Source organism: Narcine bancroftii, chromosome 7 (assembly GCF_036971445.1).
Source record: "Narcine bancroftii isolate sNarBan1 chromosome 7, sNarBan1.hap1, whole genome shotgun sequence".
Taxonomy (NCBI): Eukaryota; Metazoa; Chordata; class Chondrichthyes; order Torpediniformes; family Narcinidae; genus Narcine; species Narcine bancroftii.
The window spans coordinates 46,226,640-46,249,717 of record NC_091475.1 but is presented as its reverse complement, the minus strand read 5'-3'; the positions used below and the strand labels follow the sequence as shown (position 1 = coordinate 46,249,717).

The window sequence follows — 23,078 nt, the reverse complement described above, 5'->3', positions numbered from 1 at the left end:
TCAGTTGATTTTCCTCAAAAGTGATTCCTCTTTCCCGACAGGCCTTCAATAGGTAGCGTTCTTCTGAATTACCTCCTCTCAGTTTATGACCATGCTGCCTGTCTTAATGTTTATCTTAAAAAGATGGCCTTCATACAACACTTGTTTTGACCATTGCGCTAGGCAAAAGCATAATCGTGACCATTCCATCTGAATTGATGCTGAAAATTCCATGCCTTAGTAGTGGAGATGTTGGCTTCTGTGATACCTATGCTTCCAGAACAGGATTTCTGAAGAAAGTTCTGCTGCTGGTTTTGCAAAATTTTCCATTGGGTGTCACAGTGCACAAGTAAGTTTAGGAGTCTGACCAATGGGAATTTATTGCACAACCCCTACTGTTATGTCTGACCAAGATTTAATGCCTTTCATGGCCACCAACAAGGAACTGTCACTGTTGTGCAATAATGTGGGAAATGTGGAGCAGCAGTTACTGTATTTCCAAACCCACTTAGTACATCTCTGAAGATCAGCATTTTGGTTTCAATAGAGCCAAATCATGTCTCAATGAAATACTCAGGCATCATATGCAAAATAAAAGCATTCCTCTGACCAAGTTACAGCAGATATGTTGCAGCAGAGGTGGCAGGGAACACATCAAGATTCTTGATGTGCAGCGAGACTGGAAAAAGCCCAGGAGGAGAAGGAAAACGCTGCAGAGGAATATCAGGCCAACATCTCAGGACATCTTCAGTTTAACTTGATTGTTGCTCAATAAGGGGGAAAACAATATGTTTATTGCTCCAGGGCACTTGGATGTAGAGTCCATACTGTTGGAGACAAACCAACTAAATTCTACTGAGCTACCTTCCTGAAAAAGAAAACTTATCATCTCTGATCAATGTTAAGGGATAAAGCAACCATGGCTTCATGAACAACACACTATTCTCCTTTGAAATGGTGTAATTGAAATCTTTATCTCCACCCAAAAGAATGGAGAGTGGCTTCAATCATGGTGACTGCAGACTTTCATGCTTTACAGAATGGTCAGGGACTCAAGTTAATACCTCATGATAGTGGTCTCAAGGTGGCTTCTCTGTCAGTGTGTCACTCCCTTATAACTACAAAGGAGGAGCCAACTAAATATTTTTGTTCAGTGTCTGAAATAAGCATCTCAGCCTAGCAGAGCATTAGGTGATATAAATGAAATGATGAATGAATTGTGCTGTCAAAAAAAATCACTTCATTCACATTTGCTTCTACCCAGCCATGGGTGAATGAGATGGCTGTGCACTTCCACGAGTCTTCATGATCTCATGGATTTGAGTGAATAATAGTGTTTGCCACCAGAATTCTATCACCTCAATACCAAGATGCATCTTCTCTTCTCACAATACAGTGAATTAATACCAGTTCTATTCTTGTCTCAATTCTGTTTGGAGGGAAAGGAAGGAGTAAAAAAAATGCTTTGGAGGCAACAAAGCATTTGTTGTTCATAATACTGAGTCTTGCAGATGTTGAGTACAGACACCACACCTCACAACAAATATGGAGCCTTCCACTGGGATATGAAATCAACATTGTTGCAACAGATTAAACATTACATCTTCTGTGGTTACAAGGATCATCATTGACTTGAATAACCTTTCAGTGTGAAGAGTTTTCAGGTTTAGACTAAGAACAAAGAAATCCTGAAATTAAAAGAGAAGTTGCCCGAAACACTCAGTGGATCAGATGACATTTGTGGAGAGAGAAAGATGTTTCAAATCAATTATCTATTTATTGACTGAAAATAGTGAGTGATAAACAGGAGTCTAAGATGCAGAAAAGGAGTGAAAGAAATGACAGTAAAATGGTTAACAGAATAAAACATTATGGGGTGACTTTCAATGTTCCAACAATGGTAGTAATTGAAGGGGATTCTAGATGGACACATAAAAATGGAGGGAATAGAGGGATAGATAAGAAGGAAAGTATTAGTTTAACTTGGGCATCATTTTCAGCAGAAACTCATGAGCTGAAGGGCCCGTTCTTGTACTAAACTGGATAGAAAATGGCAGCACCATGCTATTACAGTGGCAGTGACTTGGGTTCGAATCCAGCACTCCCCATGTCCAGGTGGGTTTTCTCTGGGTGCTCCAGATTCCTCCCACATTCCAAATATGTACAGGGTTGTAGGCTAATTGGTCACACAGCAGGGGTTCATGGGCCACAAGAGCTATTACCATGTTTTATCTCTAAATTAAAAATTAAAACTGTGGGGCAAATTTCCAACATGTGTCTCAGGCAGTACACTCCCTGCCAGTTAGATTGTCCTGGATAATTGAGGTTAAGTGCCATTATTCATGAATGGATGTGTCTCCCCACTCAGTGACCAAACTAATAGAATCACAGCTTCTTTGAAACCCAAGCAACAACCAATTAGCCGGAAGTAGCACACCAGGATATAATATCAAAGAGAGGGTCTATTTAACCTCCTGTTTACAATAAATCAGCAATAGATCCAAAATAGCTTATTCCTTGACCAAGAGAACAACACTTCTGGATACTTTTGCAAAATCATTGATTTTTTTTTTAAAAAAAGCTTATTTAACTGGCATTTGATGTTAAGAATTTTATCCACTAATTTCAATGTATCCGCCTCTTTCCTGACATCAAAATATTAATTAATTATTTATAAAGAATTATGCACTTTGATGGATCATTCGTCATTTCTTCTTCCCCCCCCCCCCCCTCAACTGTGAAGTTTAATCCTCTTTAATCTTCACAGCATATTTTCCTTGATCTTTTTCCATCTTTTGAAGGATTACCAATCTTGGTGTGGGATCTTCAGTCATTAGTTCTAAGCACATGTAAGAGAATGAAGCTATAGCATTCGAGGTGAGTACAAATAGCAGCCAACAATCACCCCTGTTCAACATCGGCAACCAAAGACAAGTTTTCTTTTAATGATCCATTCATGAAAAGTTTGAAATAGAAATCAGTACAGTCAACATTGAAAACGGCTTGCATCAACTCTACAATGATTTTTGGTTCTTCTGCTACATATTTTTTGTCCCTTTTCTCGCCCTGTTCAGTTATGTGAAAATATCAATCTTAGGGCCCAACTAATTTGACAAGCCTGAGAAGCTTGTTTGGAAATGTTGCTGGTATGTTAGGAATCTAATCTTAGACTTGGCCATCAAGAACAGACTTGTACAGCTGCAGCCGCTCTGGATTTGGATGAACAACTTTAATACTGACCAGACCTCTTGTCAAGCAGTTCTGTTCCCAGGGTGGCAGGTGATACCTTATTGCATAAAGCAAGGGAAAGAAGTACAGTGAGTATTAAAATACCCATTGTGCCAATCTTGGAGCCAAATTGACCAGTCATGGTCTGTTGACTTCTGCTTCTGCCATCAGAAACATATAAATCTTGTGAACCCTCACCCTTTCTTTAAGTCATTTTAATTTCCCCAGGAAGGGAACCATCTGCATGTGGATTTCCTCACACTCCATGAGTTTAGTCAAGAGGAGGTACAGTACCACAACTCTCTCTCTCTCTCTCTCTCTCTCTCTCTCTCTGCCTCCTAAATGATATTTAACTCATGTGCTTTGTCCTATCAATTAAAGGAAGGAGTTCAATCATTGGGAAGTAGTTTTTAGAACCTATGGCAGCCAAAGAGGTTATTGTAAAAGCTTCGAAACCTATAATATTCAGCCATTGTCATTAAAAAAAGCAATAAGCCGACACCCATGTTTGCCTGAAATAAAAAGAGAAACTCCAGATAAATTCTAGTGTTTGGTCAGCGTCTAGAAAGATAAACAGTTGAGGATTCCACAGATTCTGCCTGACAGCTAAGTTTTACTAACATTTTCTGTTTTGATTTGTTTTTAGGCCTTTTTTTTTCCACCCGTTTTTACCTACATGGAGTATCTGATCAAAGATCATTCAAAATAGTGACATCTCAAGTTCAGAGTCTGACCAGCACCCGCTTTCATTGCTGCCAACTGATACAAGAGACAAAGCCAAGCAGGAATTAAAGTAGTTTGCAATGAGCAACTAATAACATATGTATGTGAGTTCATAGCTGGAGCTCCAGGATTGGTGACCATATAAAAATTAGAGTCCAAAAAAATTAAAAGTCATCCTGTTATCTGGGTACATCTCAAATCTTCCACCAAATTTAATCACACCAGAGAACAGCGCAAATATATAAATGTCCGAGGTTAATTGGTCTGTGCCTGGTTACACCAATAATTAATTGCATTCATAGCAGAGTATTTCCTATTCCTTTGCAATGTCAATCTGGAAGAATCAAATTAAACTGATTAAACATATAAAATAGTAATTAAACCTAGGTCTGGAAGATCCTCATTTTGGTGCTTATTCTGGCACAATTCAACTCATCGACATCAAAGGAAAAGGAGGGGTTCATAACTATGGCGATGCTCATCCTGTGGAGGTGCTCATAGGGGAGCTTAATGCCTATGGAAGACAAATTTGATTATCTTAGTTGTGCAGGAAACCCAGGTTGTTTGTGAGTCTTGTACAAGCACAGTCGTTCCTGTGATATATTTGGACAGCACAATTTCCAGAACCACATGACACATTCTAATTTCTTTCCAGAGGAGATCCTTACAGCTTGGTTCTGGCAATGATCATTTCCAATTGTCCTGCTTTTGATTGAATAGCAGATGAGGAAAAGCAGAGACAGGCTTGAGAGATGTAACAGAACTGGAAATGGGTGGTCTTGGAAATGAGTCATATTTCTGGTCAGAAGCTTATCTGAAGCTTAGCTATTACTGTACATCAACAATGCAAATCATTCAATTCAGTCCTGGAAAGTTGCCACAAAGAGGGATGGAGTCAATAGGTACTTTCAAATTGCAGTACCCGGGTAGTGTAAGGCAAAAACATCATGAGTTGGGACCGGAGAAGGAGTCACCCAGTACTAAAGAGTAACAGGATGCAGGTGTGACCTTGTACGCTCAAGATAAGTGTGGCAATAACAAGATGATGTGCAGCAGACAGGGTAGCAACAGCTTATTCATTGGACAATGTAATGGTATGATAATTTACTAAGTGCGTGTCCTGAGGTATAAAGAAAACACCACTTGCTGATATCGGGAGAATGCACCTTCTCCAACTAACACTATTAGTTGCAAGTGTTACAATCCGGTAATAAAGAACCTTGATTTCGACTCAGTCTGGTGTCTGACTCACTCATTCTCGAACAAAGCAGACCTAACAGTAGCTCACTTGGGACCTACGTGTGATTACTGTGTTGTAAGTGTAGGATGCACCTTTCAAATCGCAGCCAGACTTACCTGATAAATCTCCAACCGGCGATTTAAGGGAGATCCTGCCCTCGCGTTGACATGGTGAGTGATGCATCACACACTCACTCAAAGTACCAGCCATCAGTCGCCAGCCCCCCGTTAGCTCCCCCCATCAGCCACCCCATACCCCTCCATCAGTCACTTCCCTGTCCGCTGTCAGTACCACCATCCCCATCAGTCACCCCTTCCCCAGCAATGTACCGCAGCCACAATCGAGGGAGGTGGGATATGGTTGCTGGCATGATGTGCCACTCCAGTTCGCAACGACGACTCAATAAGGGAGTGCGGGTGTTCCTTACCCATAATCCCCTATGCCACTGGAACTTCTCTGCCAGTGCTAGAGATAAAGAAGATGGCCATTGCTCCCACACTCCCTCATTAAGCCTTCACCGTGAACAGAAGCGATGTTCACAGCAGGAGAACATCGTGGGGCCCCCCCTCCCCCATTCACGGCACAGGCACTTCAGCCAGGGGTTACCTGTCAAACACGCATGCAAGTGCTGATGTCACCTGAGTAACCGGGTTGGCCATTTCCCCTTTCAATTTGCCGGAGGAGGATGCCCAGATAAGTTTAACTGGGTTTCCTGACAACCTCTGGGGTAGGTCAGTGTCCTGGTTGGGTTCTGACCAGGTTGACCCGGTTGGACCCTTTCAAATCACCATGTACCTGGGTGCTAACTGTGCAAATTGCCCCAGTTAACCCCATTGTACATGGCAATTTGAAAGGGTATGATGACTAGGGAACAGAGTTTCGTGCAGACTCCAAAGACAATTGTTTTCCTAAAACGTAGCTGGAGGACATAACTGCTCACCTTGTTCAGAATATCAGACAAGCAGTATGATAATTTAGAGGTAGTTAGTTAGTTAGATGGTGATGAGGTTTGTTGTCAGCATGTATGTGGAGCTAAAGTTATATGTTCAACTGATGTTGCTGAGGGATAGCATAGAGATAAGAATTAGAGAGAGGATCAAAGTCCTTCAAGGGTTACCAGATATGGTGCAAAAATGGGAGAATAAAATATTATTAATGGTTTACTATGACTGGATTGAAAGTTATGGAACCACATGAATATAGTTGCTTCCTGCAGAACCACAAAGGATGTACTGAAAGTCTGAGATGGGGACAGATTACCATCACAAAAGATCTTAATGCTGAATTTAACCACTGGTGTTTCAGTACTCTGGCAAGAAAGGAACCACTGACTGGAGGTACAAAGAAACAAAGTTCTCTTTCTTATCCCATCTCTCTTCTTCCCCCTTTCACCTGGCAGATGATAGACGTGCTTGAAAATACAATTTCTAGTTCAAGGACATTTTCTTTCCTCTTGTTATCAGACTCTAAAATGGGTGTCTCACTGGTAAAAGATTATGAACAGTTTTTAACAGCATTTTTCCTCTGCACATCATTTTTGTAACAATATACCCTCCACTATTTGTCTGTAACATGACACGCTGCACTTTTGTTTGTTTTTTCACTACCTACTGTATGAGTTGACTTACATAAAAACAAAAAGAAATTGCTGGAGGAGCTCAGCAGGTCTTGCTGTGATGATTTGGGCCACCTCCAAGGTATGAGCAGAAAGCAAGCAGGCACCTGAATAAACTCTGGGGGAGGAGGGAAGAAAGATCAGGGGGAGGAGCACAGGTCAACAGGCAAAAGGCCACAATTGGTCATGGACAGGAGAGAAAATGTGAAAATTGTTCGGGGGAGGGGGGGTTGGCTCTGTGAATGGAGAGCTGGAGGAAAGGAGACAGAGGGAGGAGATGGGAAGAGGGAGGGAGAGAAGGAGGGAGGGAAAGAGAGAGCTAGCTAGAGAAGATGACTTAGGAATAGGAGAAGAGGAGTGACAGGGCAGAGGTCCAACAGAAACCAGAGGTCAATGTTAATGCCATCCAGTTGGACGGTACCCAGATGGAATATGGGGTGTTATTCCTCCAATTTACAAGTGGTCTCAGTCTGGCAGTGCATGAGGAGTTGTTTGCATTGGAATGGGGTAGGGAATTGAAATGGGTGGCCCCTGGGAGATGACATTAATGTAGACAGAGAGAAGGTGCTGAACCAAGCAACTCACCCAGTCTCTGTAGAAAAGGCCCAACAGGAGTAATACATGATCCCTGCAAATTCACAAGTGAAGTCCTGCTTCATTTGGAAGGACTGTTGGGACCCTGAATGGTGGAGAGGGAGGAGGTGTGGGCACAAGTGTAGCATTTCTTGTGGTCACAGGGGCAAATGCTAAGGGGACAATTGGTGGGAAGGGAGGAGTGGATGAGGGAGTCATGGAGGAAGCAGTTCCTGCAGAAGGTGGAGAGGGGTAGATGAGTCTTGTGGTAGGATTACATAGTAGGTGTGGAAATGGCGGAGAATGAAATATTGGACACAGAGGCTGGTGGGGTGGTAGGTGAGGCCAAGGTTGTTGCGTGTGGGGGCAGAAAGTGTCTGGGCAGATGTGCAGGTAATGGAGGATATGCAGTGATTGCCGAGTTGATAGTGGTAAAGGGGAAGCCATATTGTTTGAAGAAGGATCTCACTCGGAAGTCCTCATCCTAAGTCAACTTTGAAAGCACGCAAAACAAAGGTTTTTTTAACAGTATCTTAGTTCACGTGACAATAAACAATTCAAGTTCCCTGAAAGATGAGAACATCTTTGGGAGATGACACTATATTTAAGGGCTCTGGAAAAGCAAGGTCAGATTTGGTGATGTACTGACATACAAAAAGAATTTTGGTTTACCTGATAATGATGGCAGATTTGAAAGTGGAAAAACAGAACGTGCTGGAACTACGAAAGGAAGTCGGGATTTTAATCCAAATGGAGTCAGGAGAGCAAGAAGATCAATAAATGAGCTCATAGAGTACATGAGGAAGAAGAGAATCCCCGGGGGCTCTGGTTTCCTCCCACCTTTCAAAACGTACTGGGGGCGTAGGTAAATTGGGTGTAAATTGGACGGCATGGACTCGTGGGCCGAAATAGCCTGTTACTGTGCTGTATGTCTAAATTAAAATTAGAAGGTGCAAATTCAAGCCAGAAACACGGCCAACAAAATATATGACCTGACAGACAGAAAAACACAATAATCAGATCTTTACTGATAGAAATGACTCTGTGTGGATCTTAGTAACAGCAGACATTGAGAGAGGGAGAAATAAAAACAGAAAATGCTGAGCATGCTCAGCAGGCCTGGCAGTATAAGGCAAAGGGCCTTCAATTTGAAACTTTCATCATGTTTCCCTTTCCACTGATGCGCCCTTACCTGCTAAGAGTTATCAGCATTTTCTGTTTTTTTTTACACCATCTGCAGCTGTCTTTTTTATTTTTCATAAATGACGCAGGGGTATTTTACACTGAAAATAAGTAATGTGTCTTTCTATCACTCTCTCGGTCTCCCTCTCTCCCTCTCAGCTGTCCCTGAAATCCCTTACAACGAAGCGCCTGTGATCCTGGGAGGAAGCAGGGAAGACTTAAAGAAAACTCTGGCAAGTAGGACTAATGGAAGGACAAGTGAAGTAGTGAAGAAGGCCATCCCTCGGCCTGTGGCTACCTCTCCTTCCCCAGACCATCTCCAGCCATTTGACTACGAGGATGGCGTTTACATTGGGAACCAAGATGAGAAAGAGCTTGACATGGCCTATGAAGGAAATAAAGACGTGGTTGAGAATTACATTGACTCAGAGGAGCTGACTCGCAGGGGAGATGTGTTTGGTAAGTGGAGTCTCTTTCTCATGGCATCCAAGCTTTTGCAGGTAAAGGTAAATATAAAATGACTGAAGATATTTCAGAACAATAGCAGGACCAAGTGAAAGGAAAGGCTGAAGATTGTAGTGCTGGAGAAATTCGGAAGTTCACGCAGCATCTGTAGGAAGAAAAGAGTAGCCGACATCTCAGGGCTGAACCCTTCATCAAAGTATGGATTTTTTAAACCTATGCGGCCTAACTCCACTCAATTATCCTACAAACCTGTTTGTGTTTGGGGGGGCTTGGGAGGAAACTTGATGTTAATACTGTCTGCTGGAGAGTGCCCAGATGGAATATTTTATTGTGCCTCCAGTTTGCCGTAAGCCTCAGTTCGGTCATGCATGAGGCCATGGATAGACTTGGTGTGGGAATGCTGCGTGGAATTAAAATGGTTGGCCAGTGGGAGGTCCCCTATTATTGAGGCAGACAGATTGAAGGTGCTCAATGAGGTGATCTCTCAGTCTGCGTCCAGTCTCTGCAATGAAGAGGAGGCCTCTACAGAAGCAGTGGATGCAGTAGATGAAGCCTATAGATTAACAAGTGAACTGTTCGGGGCCTGAACAGTGGTGGAGGAGGAAGTGTGGGCACAAGATTGCAGCTCTTCAGTGACAGAGTTTCACTTCCTTGGTATTCTGCTTTGAAGCAATCGAGCATCATCCCTCTGTTCATTAGGAAATGGAAACTCGTGTTTTGACTCTATGGGTAAAGATTAAGACCTTAGTCAATGGCGGCACTGCAGACACTATAGTCCCAGTGACTTGGATTCAGTCTCGACCTCTGGTGCTGTCTGTGTTAGGGAAGCATGTTCTCCCTGTCACCACTTGGGTTTCCCCTCAGTGCTCTGGTTTCTGCCCACATCCCAAAGACACGCTGATTTTTAGGTGAATTTTCATTGGTACATTTCCGCTAGATGCCATAGCTGGTGGGAGAATCAGGAATGTGTCATTGGCCACATGTGGGGAGGGAAATGGGTAAGGAAAAGTGACTGATAGGATGCCTCTGAGAGACAGCATAGAGTCAATGGTTCAAATGATCTCCAATGCTGTAAGGGAAAATGAGATAATAAATGGGCTGTAGTGGCGGCTACACTGCTCCTGCAATAACACACGCAACCAGACGGGTTGAGCTCAGTGAGCAGACTATAAATACTTATACTCCCAGTCCGGACCTGGCTGAGAACCGCCCTGGAGGGTGCTGACGTCAACCGGGCATCACGTGGTCTCCCAGTGCGGATTTATGAGCCCCGAGCTGGAAGGAAGGGGAAACCCCCCCGATGGCGCCATTTTTAGCCGGCTGCCCCGCCGCGTGGCTTACAAGTGGGGCTGGTTCACCTGCCTTGTGGTGAGCCTCCATAGGACAATATAAAAGCATTAGAAGAACCTAAACAAATATTATAAATAAAAAAAATCTATAGGTGTTATGCATATCCAGAGTCTGTAACACAGATGAATACTCCCAGCATCTACCATTATATATTTCTTACACTATCAGCTGTTACTTTATATTTTGTGCCAATGCAGAATTTCTTGCAGTTTCTAGATCTCTGTAGAAGTTTCAACAAGAGTATCTGAGGGCTACAAGTCATTCTGCTGCTATGCTGTCAGAGATGGTTTTATATCAGCAAAATCGGGTGGCACAGTTAGTGTAGTGGTTAGCGCAACGCCATTTCAGTGTCGGCAACCTCGGTTTGAGTCCAGCATTTGTACATTCTCCCTGTGAATGTATGCATTCCCTTGGGGTGCTCCAGGTTCCTATTACCCTCCAAAAGCATATGGGGCTTGCAAGTTAATGGGTGTATTTGAATGGCACAGACTCCTGGGCCAGCAGGGCCTGTTATTGTGCTGTATCCATAAAAGTATAAAAATACTAGCTCTACTCCTGACCAGTTATCACCCCATGTTCAAGTCAAACACATCCCCTGAGCTCTACTCATAAGGGTTGGAAAACTAGCAAATTTTTCAGCTGGGACCTGAGAAACATTGGGCAGTGAAAACACAGAGCAATTTTTCACAGAATCCATGCAGATGTACTTCAATCAGAACTCTCTCTCTTAAGATTTGTACTTTGTGTCAAATTTCTGATGGAATCAATGCTGTTGACATTCAACAATATCAAACTCATCAAAAGTTTGCAGCAGAAAGCCAAGGTTCTTTTGAAAATAAGAAAGTACATTAACTATTATCTTGCAGCCTGTGTAAAACCCAAGGAGAGTGTCTTCTGACTTTGAAATCCATTGGTTAATTCCATTGAAGCCCCTCCACTGAAGAGGTTCGTGGGCCTTATCTAGTTGCAGGGTCTGTGCGTTTCCAACATTTTCAGCTTTATTTTTGCGTGAAGCTATTTCACTCCAAATGCCAAGATTCAAAGACCCATCAGTTCTCCAATCTCAAACTGAAATGATAGCATATTTCCTGTTCAGTCTGGAATGTGGATGCATGGAAGGATGAGAGGAAACCACAAGCATCGATGTATGACTGAAGAATTTTTCTTTTGCTTCCGCAGTCCGTACCGGTTCACTAGAACAACTCCACTAGCTCAATCCTCCCGCTCTCCACCAATATAGAAGTGAACTTTCCTGCAGAACCTGTGTGATGTGACAGGAGAACCATCTACAGGTTTAAAAAAAAAATTGAATCCTGTTGCTTTGAGCAGATATTTGTACCAGGAAGATGTTCATTCACATAATTTCAAATTTCATCCAGGAGTTAACCATATAAAGTCACTAATGAACCAGATATATTTTTACAACAATCTGGTATTTCATGATCATTATAACTAATGCATGCTTTGGTTAATTAACTGGAACTTATCTAATTTCCACAGTGGCCTGGATGGAATTTGAAAATGTGTGAATGAATGTCTTCCTGGTACAAATAATTGCTCAAAGCAACAGGATTCAATTTTTTTTTAATGCCTGAATTTCAATGAGAATATATCATCTGGAAAACTTCTAACCTGATCAGGAACCCTTCAGTGCCCGAGGTCCTTGGGAATGATTCTTGCCGTCAGCACCCTCTGAAACCTGTTTCCTCTGAGCCAATCTCCAGCAGCTCATAACCTGTGTGGATCCCCCGACCTTAAGTCTCCTGCAAACTGTGTGGGTCCCTAAGCCTGGGTGGCGTGGATCCTTGATGATTGCTGCTGCTCTCCGACAGTAGATATTCTCGATGGTGGGGACGGTTTTGCTTATGATGTCCCGGGCTGTGTCCACTACCTGTGCACAGCTTTATGGTCAGGCATATTGGTGTTCCCATACCAGACTGTGATGCAGCCGGTTAGCACACTTACCACCATAGGTATGTAGAAATTTGCCAGGGTTTCCTCTGCAAATTCCTGAGGAAGTAGAGGCACTGATGTGCTTTCTTCATGATTCCATTTGTGTGCTGGGTCCAGGAAAGATCCCCTGGTCTTGCATGTGACATGTTACTGGTAGTTTGCCGGAGACTTCTTCAGGTTGGCCTGATTGAAGTCTCCTACAATGTGTCTCATGGCTGTTAATCACAGTGCTCAGTCCCTCCTGTGACAGTCTGATGTTAGCCTGGGGCAGATTGTACAGTGCAACCAGGAGGATATTTTCCACCTGTAATTACTGATTGACAAATTGTGCTACCTGAACATCCCACAAAATTGATTTCAATTGGACTGTACCAGGATACACTTTCAACTGAACTTCCAAAAATCTTAACTAATATTATCGCTCCTGTAGCAACTTTGAAATGTGAGTTTGTAAAACTGATTTATTACTATGAATTAAACATTGGAAGAGCCTTCTTTAATAAATAATTTATAGTTGGGAATCTTTCTTTAATACTCTTTCTTTAACTGCTCTTGTTGGCAACTGTTTAGTAGCTTCAGGATGTTTACAGACTAAGGATTAACCAGGGATGATATGAAAGAAACTTGTTTCAAAGATCACCAATGACAGTAAGTTTGAAGTAAAGAAGCAGTAGCACAAATGAATGTCCAGCAGCAAGATCTTTATCACACCAATAGTCTGAAGTTCATATTCTCCCAAACAGGAGGCTGCAGGTTTGGTAATTCCTTCATTTATCACCAAAGATCTGAGTGAAAGGGAGGGGGGAAGGGGGTGGGGGAGCTCTATGGGAGATTTCCCAGAGGTAGATTTTCTCCAAAAAGATCATGCATTTAACAAGTGAAACAAAAATGCCTGCAGATGCTGTGATTGTAGTAAATACACAAAAGTTTAGATGGAACCCAGCAGGTCCCACAGCTTGCACAGGAGGCAAAGATATCTCATCAATAGGCCTGAGAATGAAGGACAGGCAGATAGGGCAAAATTGCAGTCAGAGGGATGAGTTGAAAAGCAACAGCAAACAAAGTCAAAAAAAGTAACCAATACAGGACTGAAGGTTTTAGAGTTAAATGCACGCAGCATAAGAAATAAAGTTGATGACCTTGTAGTACAGTTACACATTGTTAGGTATGATGCTGTGACCATCATGGACTCATGGCTAAAGGATGGTAGTCATTGGAAGCTGAATGTCCAAGGATCAGCAAACTTCAAGACTTGGGACTCAACTCCACAAGCAGTGAGGATTGGTAAGAACACCTCCACCTCAATCTCCATTAGCACCGGAGCACCAGTCTACTTGCTGTTCACCTATGACCATCTGGCTCATTACAACACAATGCAATCTACAAATTCACTGTAGCAGATTGTATAAAAAGAGGTGATAAGTCAGAATACAGAAGGGAGATTGAAAACTTGGCTGAATAATGCACCAACAACAACCTCCTACTTAATGTCACCAAAACCAAGGAGTTGATTGTTGACTTCAGGAAGGCAAACCAGAGATGTACAGTCCAGTGATCATTGGGGGAAGAGAGGTGGAGACCATTTGCAAATGGAAGTTCTTAGGATTCATTATCTTGTGGGATTTTTCCTGGACCCAACACACAAATGGAATCATGAAGAAAGCACATCAGTGCCTCTACTTCCTCAGGAATTTGCAGAGGAAACCCTGGCAAATTTCTACATACCTATGGAGGTAAGTGTGCTGACTGGCTGCATCACAGTCTGGTATGGGAACACCAATATGCCTGACCATAAAGCTGTGCACAGGTAGTGGACACAGCCCGGGACATCATAAGCAAAACCGTCCCCACCATCGAGAATATCTACTGTCGGAGAGCAGCAGCGATCATCAAGGATCCACACCACCCAGCACATGCTCCGTTCTCGCTGCTGCCATCAGGAAAGAGGTCTGGGTGCCACAAGACTCGCACCAGCAGGTTCAGGAACAGCTGCTCCCCCTCCCCCATCAGACTCCTCAACCACAAACTCAATCAGGGACTCATTAAAGACTGCAAATGAGAACAGTATGATTCTTGCTTTTGCACTTTTATTGATGTATTTCTCTCTGATTTCCACAGTCAGTTTATTTAAAATTCTTTATTTGTTTGCACGTGTACATTGAGTCAGTTATTTTTGCACTACCGTGGTAATTCTACCTCGCCTGCAGGACAAAGAATCTTAGGGTTGTATGTGATGTCATGGATGTTCCCTGACAATAAATGTGAAATCTAATCTGATCTAATACACAGTGTATCGAAAGTATAGGTAGGTAAGCAGAGGGGGTGGTGTTGCACTTTTGGTAAGGAATAACATTAAATCATTAGAAAGGGATGACTTAAGATCAGAGGATATGGAATCCTTGTGGGTTGAGTTAAGAAGTGGCAAAGGTGAAAAAGACACAGTTGGCAGTTACAAATCACACCTCCAAACAGTAGTCAGGATGTGGAGAACAAATTACAACAGTAAAGAGAAAAGACTTGTCAGAAGGGCAATGTTATGGTAGTCATGGTGGGGGAGGGTTTATCATAAGTAGATTGTGAAAATCATGTTGGGATTGGATCTCAAGAGAAAAATTTGCACAAGATGGCTTCTTAGAGCAGCTTGCTGATGAGCCCACTGTGGTTGTACTGTTTTGGATGTGTGAGAAAATGAGAAAGCCTAGGATAAACAAACCATTAGGGGTCAGTGATCACAATATGATTGGGTTCAATTTTAGATTTAACAAGAAGAAACTAAAGTGTTGGCATTTCAGTGGAGTAAAGGGAATTACAGTGGGATGAGAGAAGAACTGGTCAAAGTAGATTGGAAGGGGACAACTATAGGGAGGATGGCAGAGCAGCAACGGATGGAGTTTCTGTGAGAAATCTGGAAGGTGCAGGATCAATACATACCCAAAAAAGAGAAAATAATCAAATGGAAAAACGTCACAACTGTGACTGACAAGGGAAGTCAAAGCCAATGTAAACCAAAGGAGAGGGCATGCAAGGAAGCAAACATTAATGAGAAAATAGAGGATTGGGAAGTTTTTTGAAAATTACATAAAGTAATTGAAAAACCGATAAGGAGGGAAAGTAGGCATGCAAATAATTTCAAAGAGGTCGCAAAAAGCTTCTTCAAGTATAGAAAGGGTACAAGAGAGATGAGAGTAGATATAAGACCACTATAAAATGCTGCTGGAGAAATAATAATGGAAGTCAGAGATAAGAGAGGAACTAAATGAATACTTTGCATCAGCCTTCACTGTGGAAGACATTAGCAGTGTGCTGCATGTCCAAGGGAATCAAGGAAGGGAAGTAAATGCAGTTACTCTTTCAAAGGAGAAGGTGCTCAGGAAGCTGAATGGTCTAAGGGTGGATAAGTCTCCTAGACCAGAGTGATTGCACCCTTGGGTTATGAAAAAAGTTGCTGTAGAGATTGTGGAGGCATTGGTAATGATCCTTCAGGAATCAATAGATTCTGGCATGAAGACTTTTCCGGAAGACTGGAAAATTGCAAATGTCACTCCACTATTCAAGAAGGGAAGGAGGCAGCAGAAAGGAAATTATAGGCTGGTTAGCCTGACGTCAGTGGTTAGAAGACATTGGAGTCAATCGTCAAAGATCAGGTTACAGAGGTCTTGGAGACACATGACATGATAGGCCAAAGCCAGCATGGTTTCCTTTAGGGAAAATCTTGCTTACAAACCTATTTGAATCCTTTGAAGAAGTGACAAGCAAGCTGGATAAAGGAAAGGCAGCGTATGGTGTGCACACAGTTGAATCTCCATTTTCCCACACCTAAGGGAACCTTGGATGTTGTAAATGCAAATTTTCTGATTGACTGAGACGCACTCTTCCAATGCCTAACTAATACACCAGCATTAAGAATACACTGTTTAAAAGATGAAAGACAGTGCAAAATGTAAAGTAATTTGAAAAAAAAATCAGTATTGTAGTCTTTAATTATGTAAAGTTCACGTTAATCAGGTAATTTCCATAACTAACAAAATATAAATTCAAACTCCAGGCACTTAAACTGTAACAGCGTTGTGCTTGCCACTACGCTAACTGTGCCAGCCACTACGCTAACTGTGCCACCATCATAATTAACCCCCTCCCCCAAGTTTACAGATATAGCCTTACTAATATACGTAATACTAATAAAGATAAAGACTCTTACCAGGCAGGGGCAAGGAGATACTTTGGGAGAGTCACCCCAGTGGCGAGCAGCACCAACTGGCTTTTTCATCCTGGACGTCATTATTTTATTCCAACTAAAATGTTTTTTTTTAACCTATCGTATATACCAGTGTATAGCACAATTTTTGAAACTTAAAAATGTTGCCTCAAAATCAGGGTTGCCTTACACACCAGGTCTAAAATCTGAACCTTGGCAGCAAAGTCTCAACGCCACTGCCATCTTCCCCCTCTCCCTCCATATTCTACTGCATCCTGCTGGCTCCAACTCAAAGTGTCCCGGTTAGGTCCTCAAGCGCATCTTCTTCGTGCTGACAACAGGACTCACCTCCACACAAGTGTTCTGGTCAGGCCCTCAGGGCAACCTGGCTCACCTCCACGCAAGTGGCAACAGCAAAAAGAATGAGTGAGCATTGAGGAGCTCTGCAAGTTCAGCAGGGTAAACCTGAATGTGTCCAACTAGGTCTCAGTTCTCCACCATGGGATCCATCTGCCCACTTATTTATTTGATTTTTTATTTATTTACTTCTTCAATTTTTTTTGCTGGTTGTTTGAGTTTCTGTTTGATTGAATTCCATATTTGGATTTTCAGAAGCCTTTGACAAGGTGCCCCATATGAGGCTATTTTACAAAATAAGAACCCATGGTATAACAGGAAACATACTAGCATAGGTAGAGGATTGGCTAATTGACAGGAAGCAGAGAGTCAGAATACAGGGATCATATTCTTGTTGTTTGCTAGTGTTCCACAGGGACAGTGTTAGAGTCACTTCTTTTTATGTTGTATATCAATGATTATTGAAAAATGATTGGCTTTGTGGTAAGTCTGCAGATGATACAAAGAGAGGTGGAGGAGCAGGTAGTGTTGAGGAAATAAGGAGGATGCAAAAGGACTTTGATTTGGAGAGCGGGCAGAGAAATGCAGATGAAATACAATCTTGTAAAATGTACTGTCATATACTTTGGCAGAATAAATAAACAGAGAGATTATCTTCTAAATTGGGACAAAATTGAAAATTCCCAAATGTAAAGGTACCTGGGAGTCCTCATGCAGATACCTGGAAGGTAAATTTGCAGATTGAGTTGGTGGTGAAGAAAGAAAAATGTAATGCTGGCATTTGTATCAAGAGGAATAGAATATAGGAGCAGGGATGTGATGCTGAGGCTTTGTAAGGCACTGGTGAGACCTCACGAGGAGTATTGTGAGCAGTTGTGGTCTCCTCATTTAAGAAAACATATGCTGACATTGGAAAGGGTTCAGAGGAGAATCAAAAGGATGATTTTGGGAATGCAAGAATTATCATATGAGGAACATATAATGGCTCTTGCCCTGTACTTGGTGGAATCTAGGAGAATGAGGGGGGGATCTCACTGAAACATTTTAAATGTTCATAGAATAGATGTAGAAAAGCTGTTTCCCATATAGGAGAGTCTTGGACAAGAGGGCACACTTCAAGATTGAAAAGCATACTGTTACGAGCCCAAAGGAACCCAAAACCCAGCAGCAATAGACATTTACCAAGACAAGTAATTTTTAAAACAAAAGTTATTTTTAATCAACTTAAAACATGAAAATAGAATCAAACTTTAAAATCTCTATACTTAACTAACCAAAATTAACCCGCTTCTAATTCTCAGCACACGTGTATGTAATGTATGTGTAAATTTAAGAAAAATTCTTTGGTTCACAGTTCAATCTCACTTTTCCTTCTTCCGAGTTCTCTGGATGCAGGCAATTCTTATACTGTGCACAGAATTTAACATGTATTAAGTTCACCAGGCTTTGGTGCTTGAAAGGTAAATGTTTACCACTCAGGAAGGTTTTTGTAGGGTTTGCAGAGAGACATTTGTTGTTCCAGGATTTCCACAACTGAGGTACCACCGTTAGTCACCTCAAGGTCTCGCTGATGAAATTTGCCCCATCAGGGTTTTCTCGATGGTAACTTCTTTCTTCAGGCCATCACAGAGTTCCCCTCTGTTCCTCCTATTCCAAGAGAAACATCAGACAGATAGCACTTCCAGCCATCCACTGCTTTGGAACTTTCTGTTTCCAACCAGCTCTTCCTGGCTTGCACTGTTCAGCTGCTTTTCAGTGTTACACACACACACAAGCTGAAAGGGCTTCTCTTCTCTCCCTCTTTCTTCAACTGAGACTGCTAGAAAGCCCATGCGACTCTCTCACTTGCAAAACCCCCACCTTCTTCAGCAAACAACAGGAGTTCTTCTCCTTGGTCAAGATGTTGTCTTAGATAAACAAAACCCAGGCATGACCTTTCTGTGAGTGTACTTTTTAACAGCCAGTTTGTCTCCTACAAACAATGGCCTTTCATTTCATGTCATTTCAATTAGCACCTGCTTGTGAAATGTGCTTAGCATTCTCCATTCTTTCTGCAATGTTACTGAATATGAATTCTTCCGTCTTTCAAATAAGATCTGTTTTAAAATGTGTGTATGTATGTAACCCACTAATCTTACACTAATCCAACTGCACGAAAACCAACAAGGTCGGGTCAGATACAGCAATGAGCTCTCTGAACCCTTCTCCATTAACAATGGCGTGAAGCAAGGCTGTGTTCTCGCACCAACCCTCTTTTCAATCTTCTTCAGCATGATGCTGAACCAAGCCATGAAAGACCCCAACAATGAAGACGCTGTTTACATCCGGTACCGCACGGATGGCAGTCTCTTCAATCTGAGGCGCCTGCAAGCTCACACCAAGACACAAGAGAAACTTGTCCGTGAACTACTCTTTGCAGACGATGCCGCTTTAGTTGCCCATTCAGAGCCAGCTCTTCAGCGCTTGACGTCCTGCTTTGCGGAAACTGCCAAAATCTTTGGCCTGGAAGTCAGCCTGAAGAAAACTGAGGTCCTCCATCAGCCAGCTCCCCACCATGATTACCAGCCCCCCCACATCTCCATCGGGCACACAAAACTCAAAACGGTCAACCAGTTTACCTATCTCGGCTGCACCATTTCATCAGATGCAAGGATCGACAATGAGATAGACAACAGACTCGCCAAGGCAAATAGCGCCTTTGGAAGACTACACAAAAGAGTCTGGAAAAACAACCAACTGAAAAACCTCACAAAGATAAGCGTATACAGAGCCACTGTCATACCCACACTCCTGTTCGGCTCCGAATCATGGGTCCTCTACCGGCACCACCTACGGCTCCTAGAACGCTTCCACCAGCGTTGTCTCCGCTCCATCCTCAACATCCATTGGAGCGCTTACATCCCTAACGTCGAAGTACTCGAGATGGCAGAGGTCGACAGCATCGAGTCCACGCTGCTGAAGATCCAGCTGCGCTGGATGGGTCACGTCTCCAGAATGGAGGACCATCGCCTTCCCAAGATCGTGTTATATGGCGAGCTCTCCACTGGCCACCGTGACAGAGGTGCACCAAAGAAAAGGTACAAGGACTGCCTAAAGAAATCTCTTGGTGCCTGCCACATTGACCACCGCCAGTGGGCTGATAACGCCTCAAACCGTGCATCTTGGCGCCTCACAGTTTGGCGGGCAGCAACCTCCTTTGAAGAAGACCGCAGAGCCCACCTCACTGACAAAAGGCAAAGGAGGAAAAACCCAACACCCAACCCCAACCAACCAATTTTCCCCTGCAACCGCTGCAATCGTGTCTGCCTGTCCCGCATCGGACTTGTCAGCCACAAACGAGCCTGCAGCTGACGTGGACTTTTTACCCCCTCCATAAATCTTCGTCCGCGAAGTCAAGCCAAAGAAGAATCTTACAAATCCTCCCAATATTTATCCATTACAATACACTTAGAATAGAGATGCAGGGAAATTTCTTTTGTCAGAGAGCAGAGAATCTGTGGAATTTATTGCCAAGTCATTGGGTGTATTTAAGATCAAGACAGATAGGATTTTGTTTAGCCAGGATATCAAAGGTTATGGGGAGAAGGCCAGGCAATGGGGGTGAGTTGCAGAATGGATCAGCTCATGATTAAATGGCGGGGCAGACTTGATGGGCTGAATAGCCTATTTCTGCTCATCTTATGATTTTATGGCCTCCTATGAATGCTGCGGGACCTGCTGAGTTTCTCCAGCACTTTTGTGTATTTGCTTGCATTTTACAATGTGTTTTAAATACCAGACTTACAATGGCCTTTGAAAAGAGGGTGGGATAAAACCATAGAAATACTGTATGTTGTAACCTCTGAAACTCACACGAGGCAAAGCAGGAGACAGGTGAAGCAATATATAAATTATTATTCTTTCTTATTTCACCAGAGCGTTCCATTACTGTGAATTTTATTAGAATCATGATTGCCTTTGGCACTACAGTTGCAAAAAAATTTTGAGGCAAAGTTGTTTAATGTAAATCTTCCTTAAAAATAAGCTCTGGAGAAATAATTGACTCCTTTATTATAAAAAGGAAAAACTGCCATTAAAGTCTTAACTAGTTATAAAAAAAATGTTGCCTGATATCATTGACAGGTGAATTATGGGTCAGAAAGCAACAACTTCATAGTGAGTGAAACATCATTCTGACTCTTCGCTGATTTCAATATTTTTGTATTTGGGTTTTAAAAATGAATTCACAAACTTTTGTGAAGAAATTTGAATCATGGTTTTGCCTGGATTAGTAATCCCCGACAATAAATTCAATAATGTAACCAAATTACAAGGAGACTTCCCAAATTCTCCTCTCATTTTAGTTCCCAATGGGAAAGGCCCATCTTTGGCATGGTTTTGACTGTTGATTAGCATGTTAGGAAGCTGAGCATGTGGTGTTGCCAAGGTAACTAGTTTCTACCTCACAGGGCTGTACAATATTCAATCTTAATTTAGTGAGAATTTTCAAGATTACATTTGCTGCATTTTAAACATTATCAGATCTAACAGTTGATTGTTTCAGTTCACAGGAGGAATGAAGCTACGGTGTTTAGTCCAGTGCTGGGAAAGAAAGAAGTCACTGTGCAAGAACCACTTAATGACGGTACGAAATAAATTAGCTGCCAGAGGTCTGAGAATAGGTGACTTTTGTGCTCCAGCTTCCTGCCGATATTTTGTCCCTGCAGCATGAGTGACGCCCCAAAGAGACATTTATCTAAGTATCCCAACTGCATAAGGTATGCAGGTTGGACGAGATGGTAATGGCGTTAAACATGAAAATCTGCAGATGCTGGGGTCTAGTACAATATGCAAAAGTGCTGGAGAAACTCAGCAGGTCACAATGCATCAAGAGGAAGAAAGGCAATCAAGGTTCAGGACCTGAGATATTGATTACCTTTCTTCCTCTAGAAGCTGTGTGACCTGCTAGTTTTCTTCAGCACTTCTGTGTATTGAGGCTGGTTATGGAGTTCACTATTAAATTAAATCCCTGTTAAAATTAAAAGGTTCATCCTCTAAAACTATGTTCATGTTTGTGTAGGGGAGAGAGGAGGTAGAAAAGAAGTGGTAGTGTCAACATTAATTTTAGGTGACTGACTGTCAAAGGATACATGACATGAACTACAAGTCTTCATTTAAACAGATCAGGCACCAAACTAGAGTGCCATACAATTGTCTGTTTTCAGGCTGGTCCAAAACTGAGCCATCAATTTTAATGCTAATTTTTTTTTGAAAAACCAAGTTTCATAGTCCAGGAAACTGCCATGGTTTAACAGAGATCTCAGGTAAATTAAGGCATAGCAATGAAATGCCATAGAGGCTGCAAAATGGGCAGTGAAATGCTGGATATTTTTTACATCCTCCCTAGACTTCATGCACTCTCTAAAGTTGAAATCCTTGGGTATTAAAAGGTTTTCCTGATAAGGAATAAACAAGTGATGGAGATTTTGTACTAAATTTTCATATCATTGTAGAGAAGAGATGAAATCTATAGTAAGTCCTCAAAGAAAACTGAAGATCAAAGGAACACAACTCATCAAAATCAAGGCCAAAACAGAGCATATGAGTTGGTGGCATCCTTGCTCCTGAGTCTTAAGGTTATGAATTCATGTCCATTTCAAACATAAATCTTTGGGCTGATATTCCAGTCCAAGACTGAAGGAGATATTAGAAGTCTAAAAATCAGGATGCCAGAAATCCTGACCATCCGAGAATCCAGACTTTTTGAAAAGTCAAACATTTTAAATTTTGTCTGTGTGTGTGTGTGTGTGTGTGTGTGTGTGTGTGTGTGTGTGTGTGTGTGTGTGTGTGTGTGTGTGTGTGTGTGTGTGTGTGTGTGTGCGCAAGCACCACACATGCACAGCTGCATTTTTCTTTAAAACTACTCATTTTGATAAATGTATTTGCTAATGAATAAACTATCAAAATTTACCTGTTCATTTTTTCTTTATTCCTCCTTATATTTGGAATTTTAAAAGTACTGCCCAAGAATCCAGGAAATCCGAAAATCCAGACTGACCCAATCCCTGAGCAGTCCATATTTTTGGGTTCTACTGTAGATGAAAAAGATTCTATCTTATATCAAGGAGGAGCACATGAATGATCCAGTGTAAGGCCAACATTTATCCCTCAGCACAATTTTTCATTATAATATTGGTATTTAAGGGAGATAAAAGCATGCATATTGGCTTAAAAACAAA

The 23,078-nt window shown here is 42.1% G+C and overlaps 1 protein-coding gene across 1 annotated transcript in view; it reads left to right on the top strand.

Moving 5' to 3' along the window:
* Positions 1-23,078, top strand: part of egfl6 (EGF-like-domain, multiple 6) — a 62,490-nt gene that overhangs the window by 26,497 nt on the left and 12,915 nt on the right. Inside the window, exons 9-16 of the mRNA XM_069892449.1 lie at positions 8,700-9,040; positions 9,346-9,423; positions 10,260-10,373; positions 11,452-11,500; positions 12,143-12,328; positions 16,683-16,805; positions 17,116-17,169; positions 21,404-21,484. Coding sequence (XP_069748550.1) covers positions 8,700-9,040; positions 9,346-9,423; positions 10,260-10,373; positions 11,452-11,500; positions 12,143-12,328; positions 16,683-16,805; positions 17,116-17,169; positions 21,404-21,484 — 1,026 coding nt within the window. The remainder of the gene's footprint in view (positions 1-8,699; positions 9,041-9,345; positions 9,424-10,259; positions 10,374-11,451; positions 11,501-12,142; positions 12,329-16,682; positions 16,806-17,115; positions 17,170-21,403; positions 21,485-23,078) is intronic.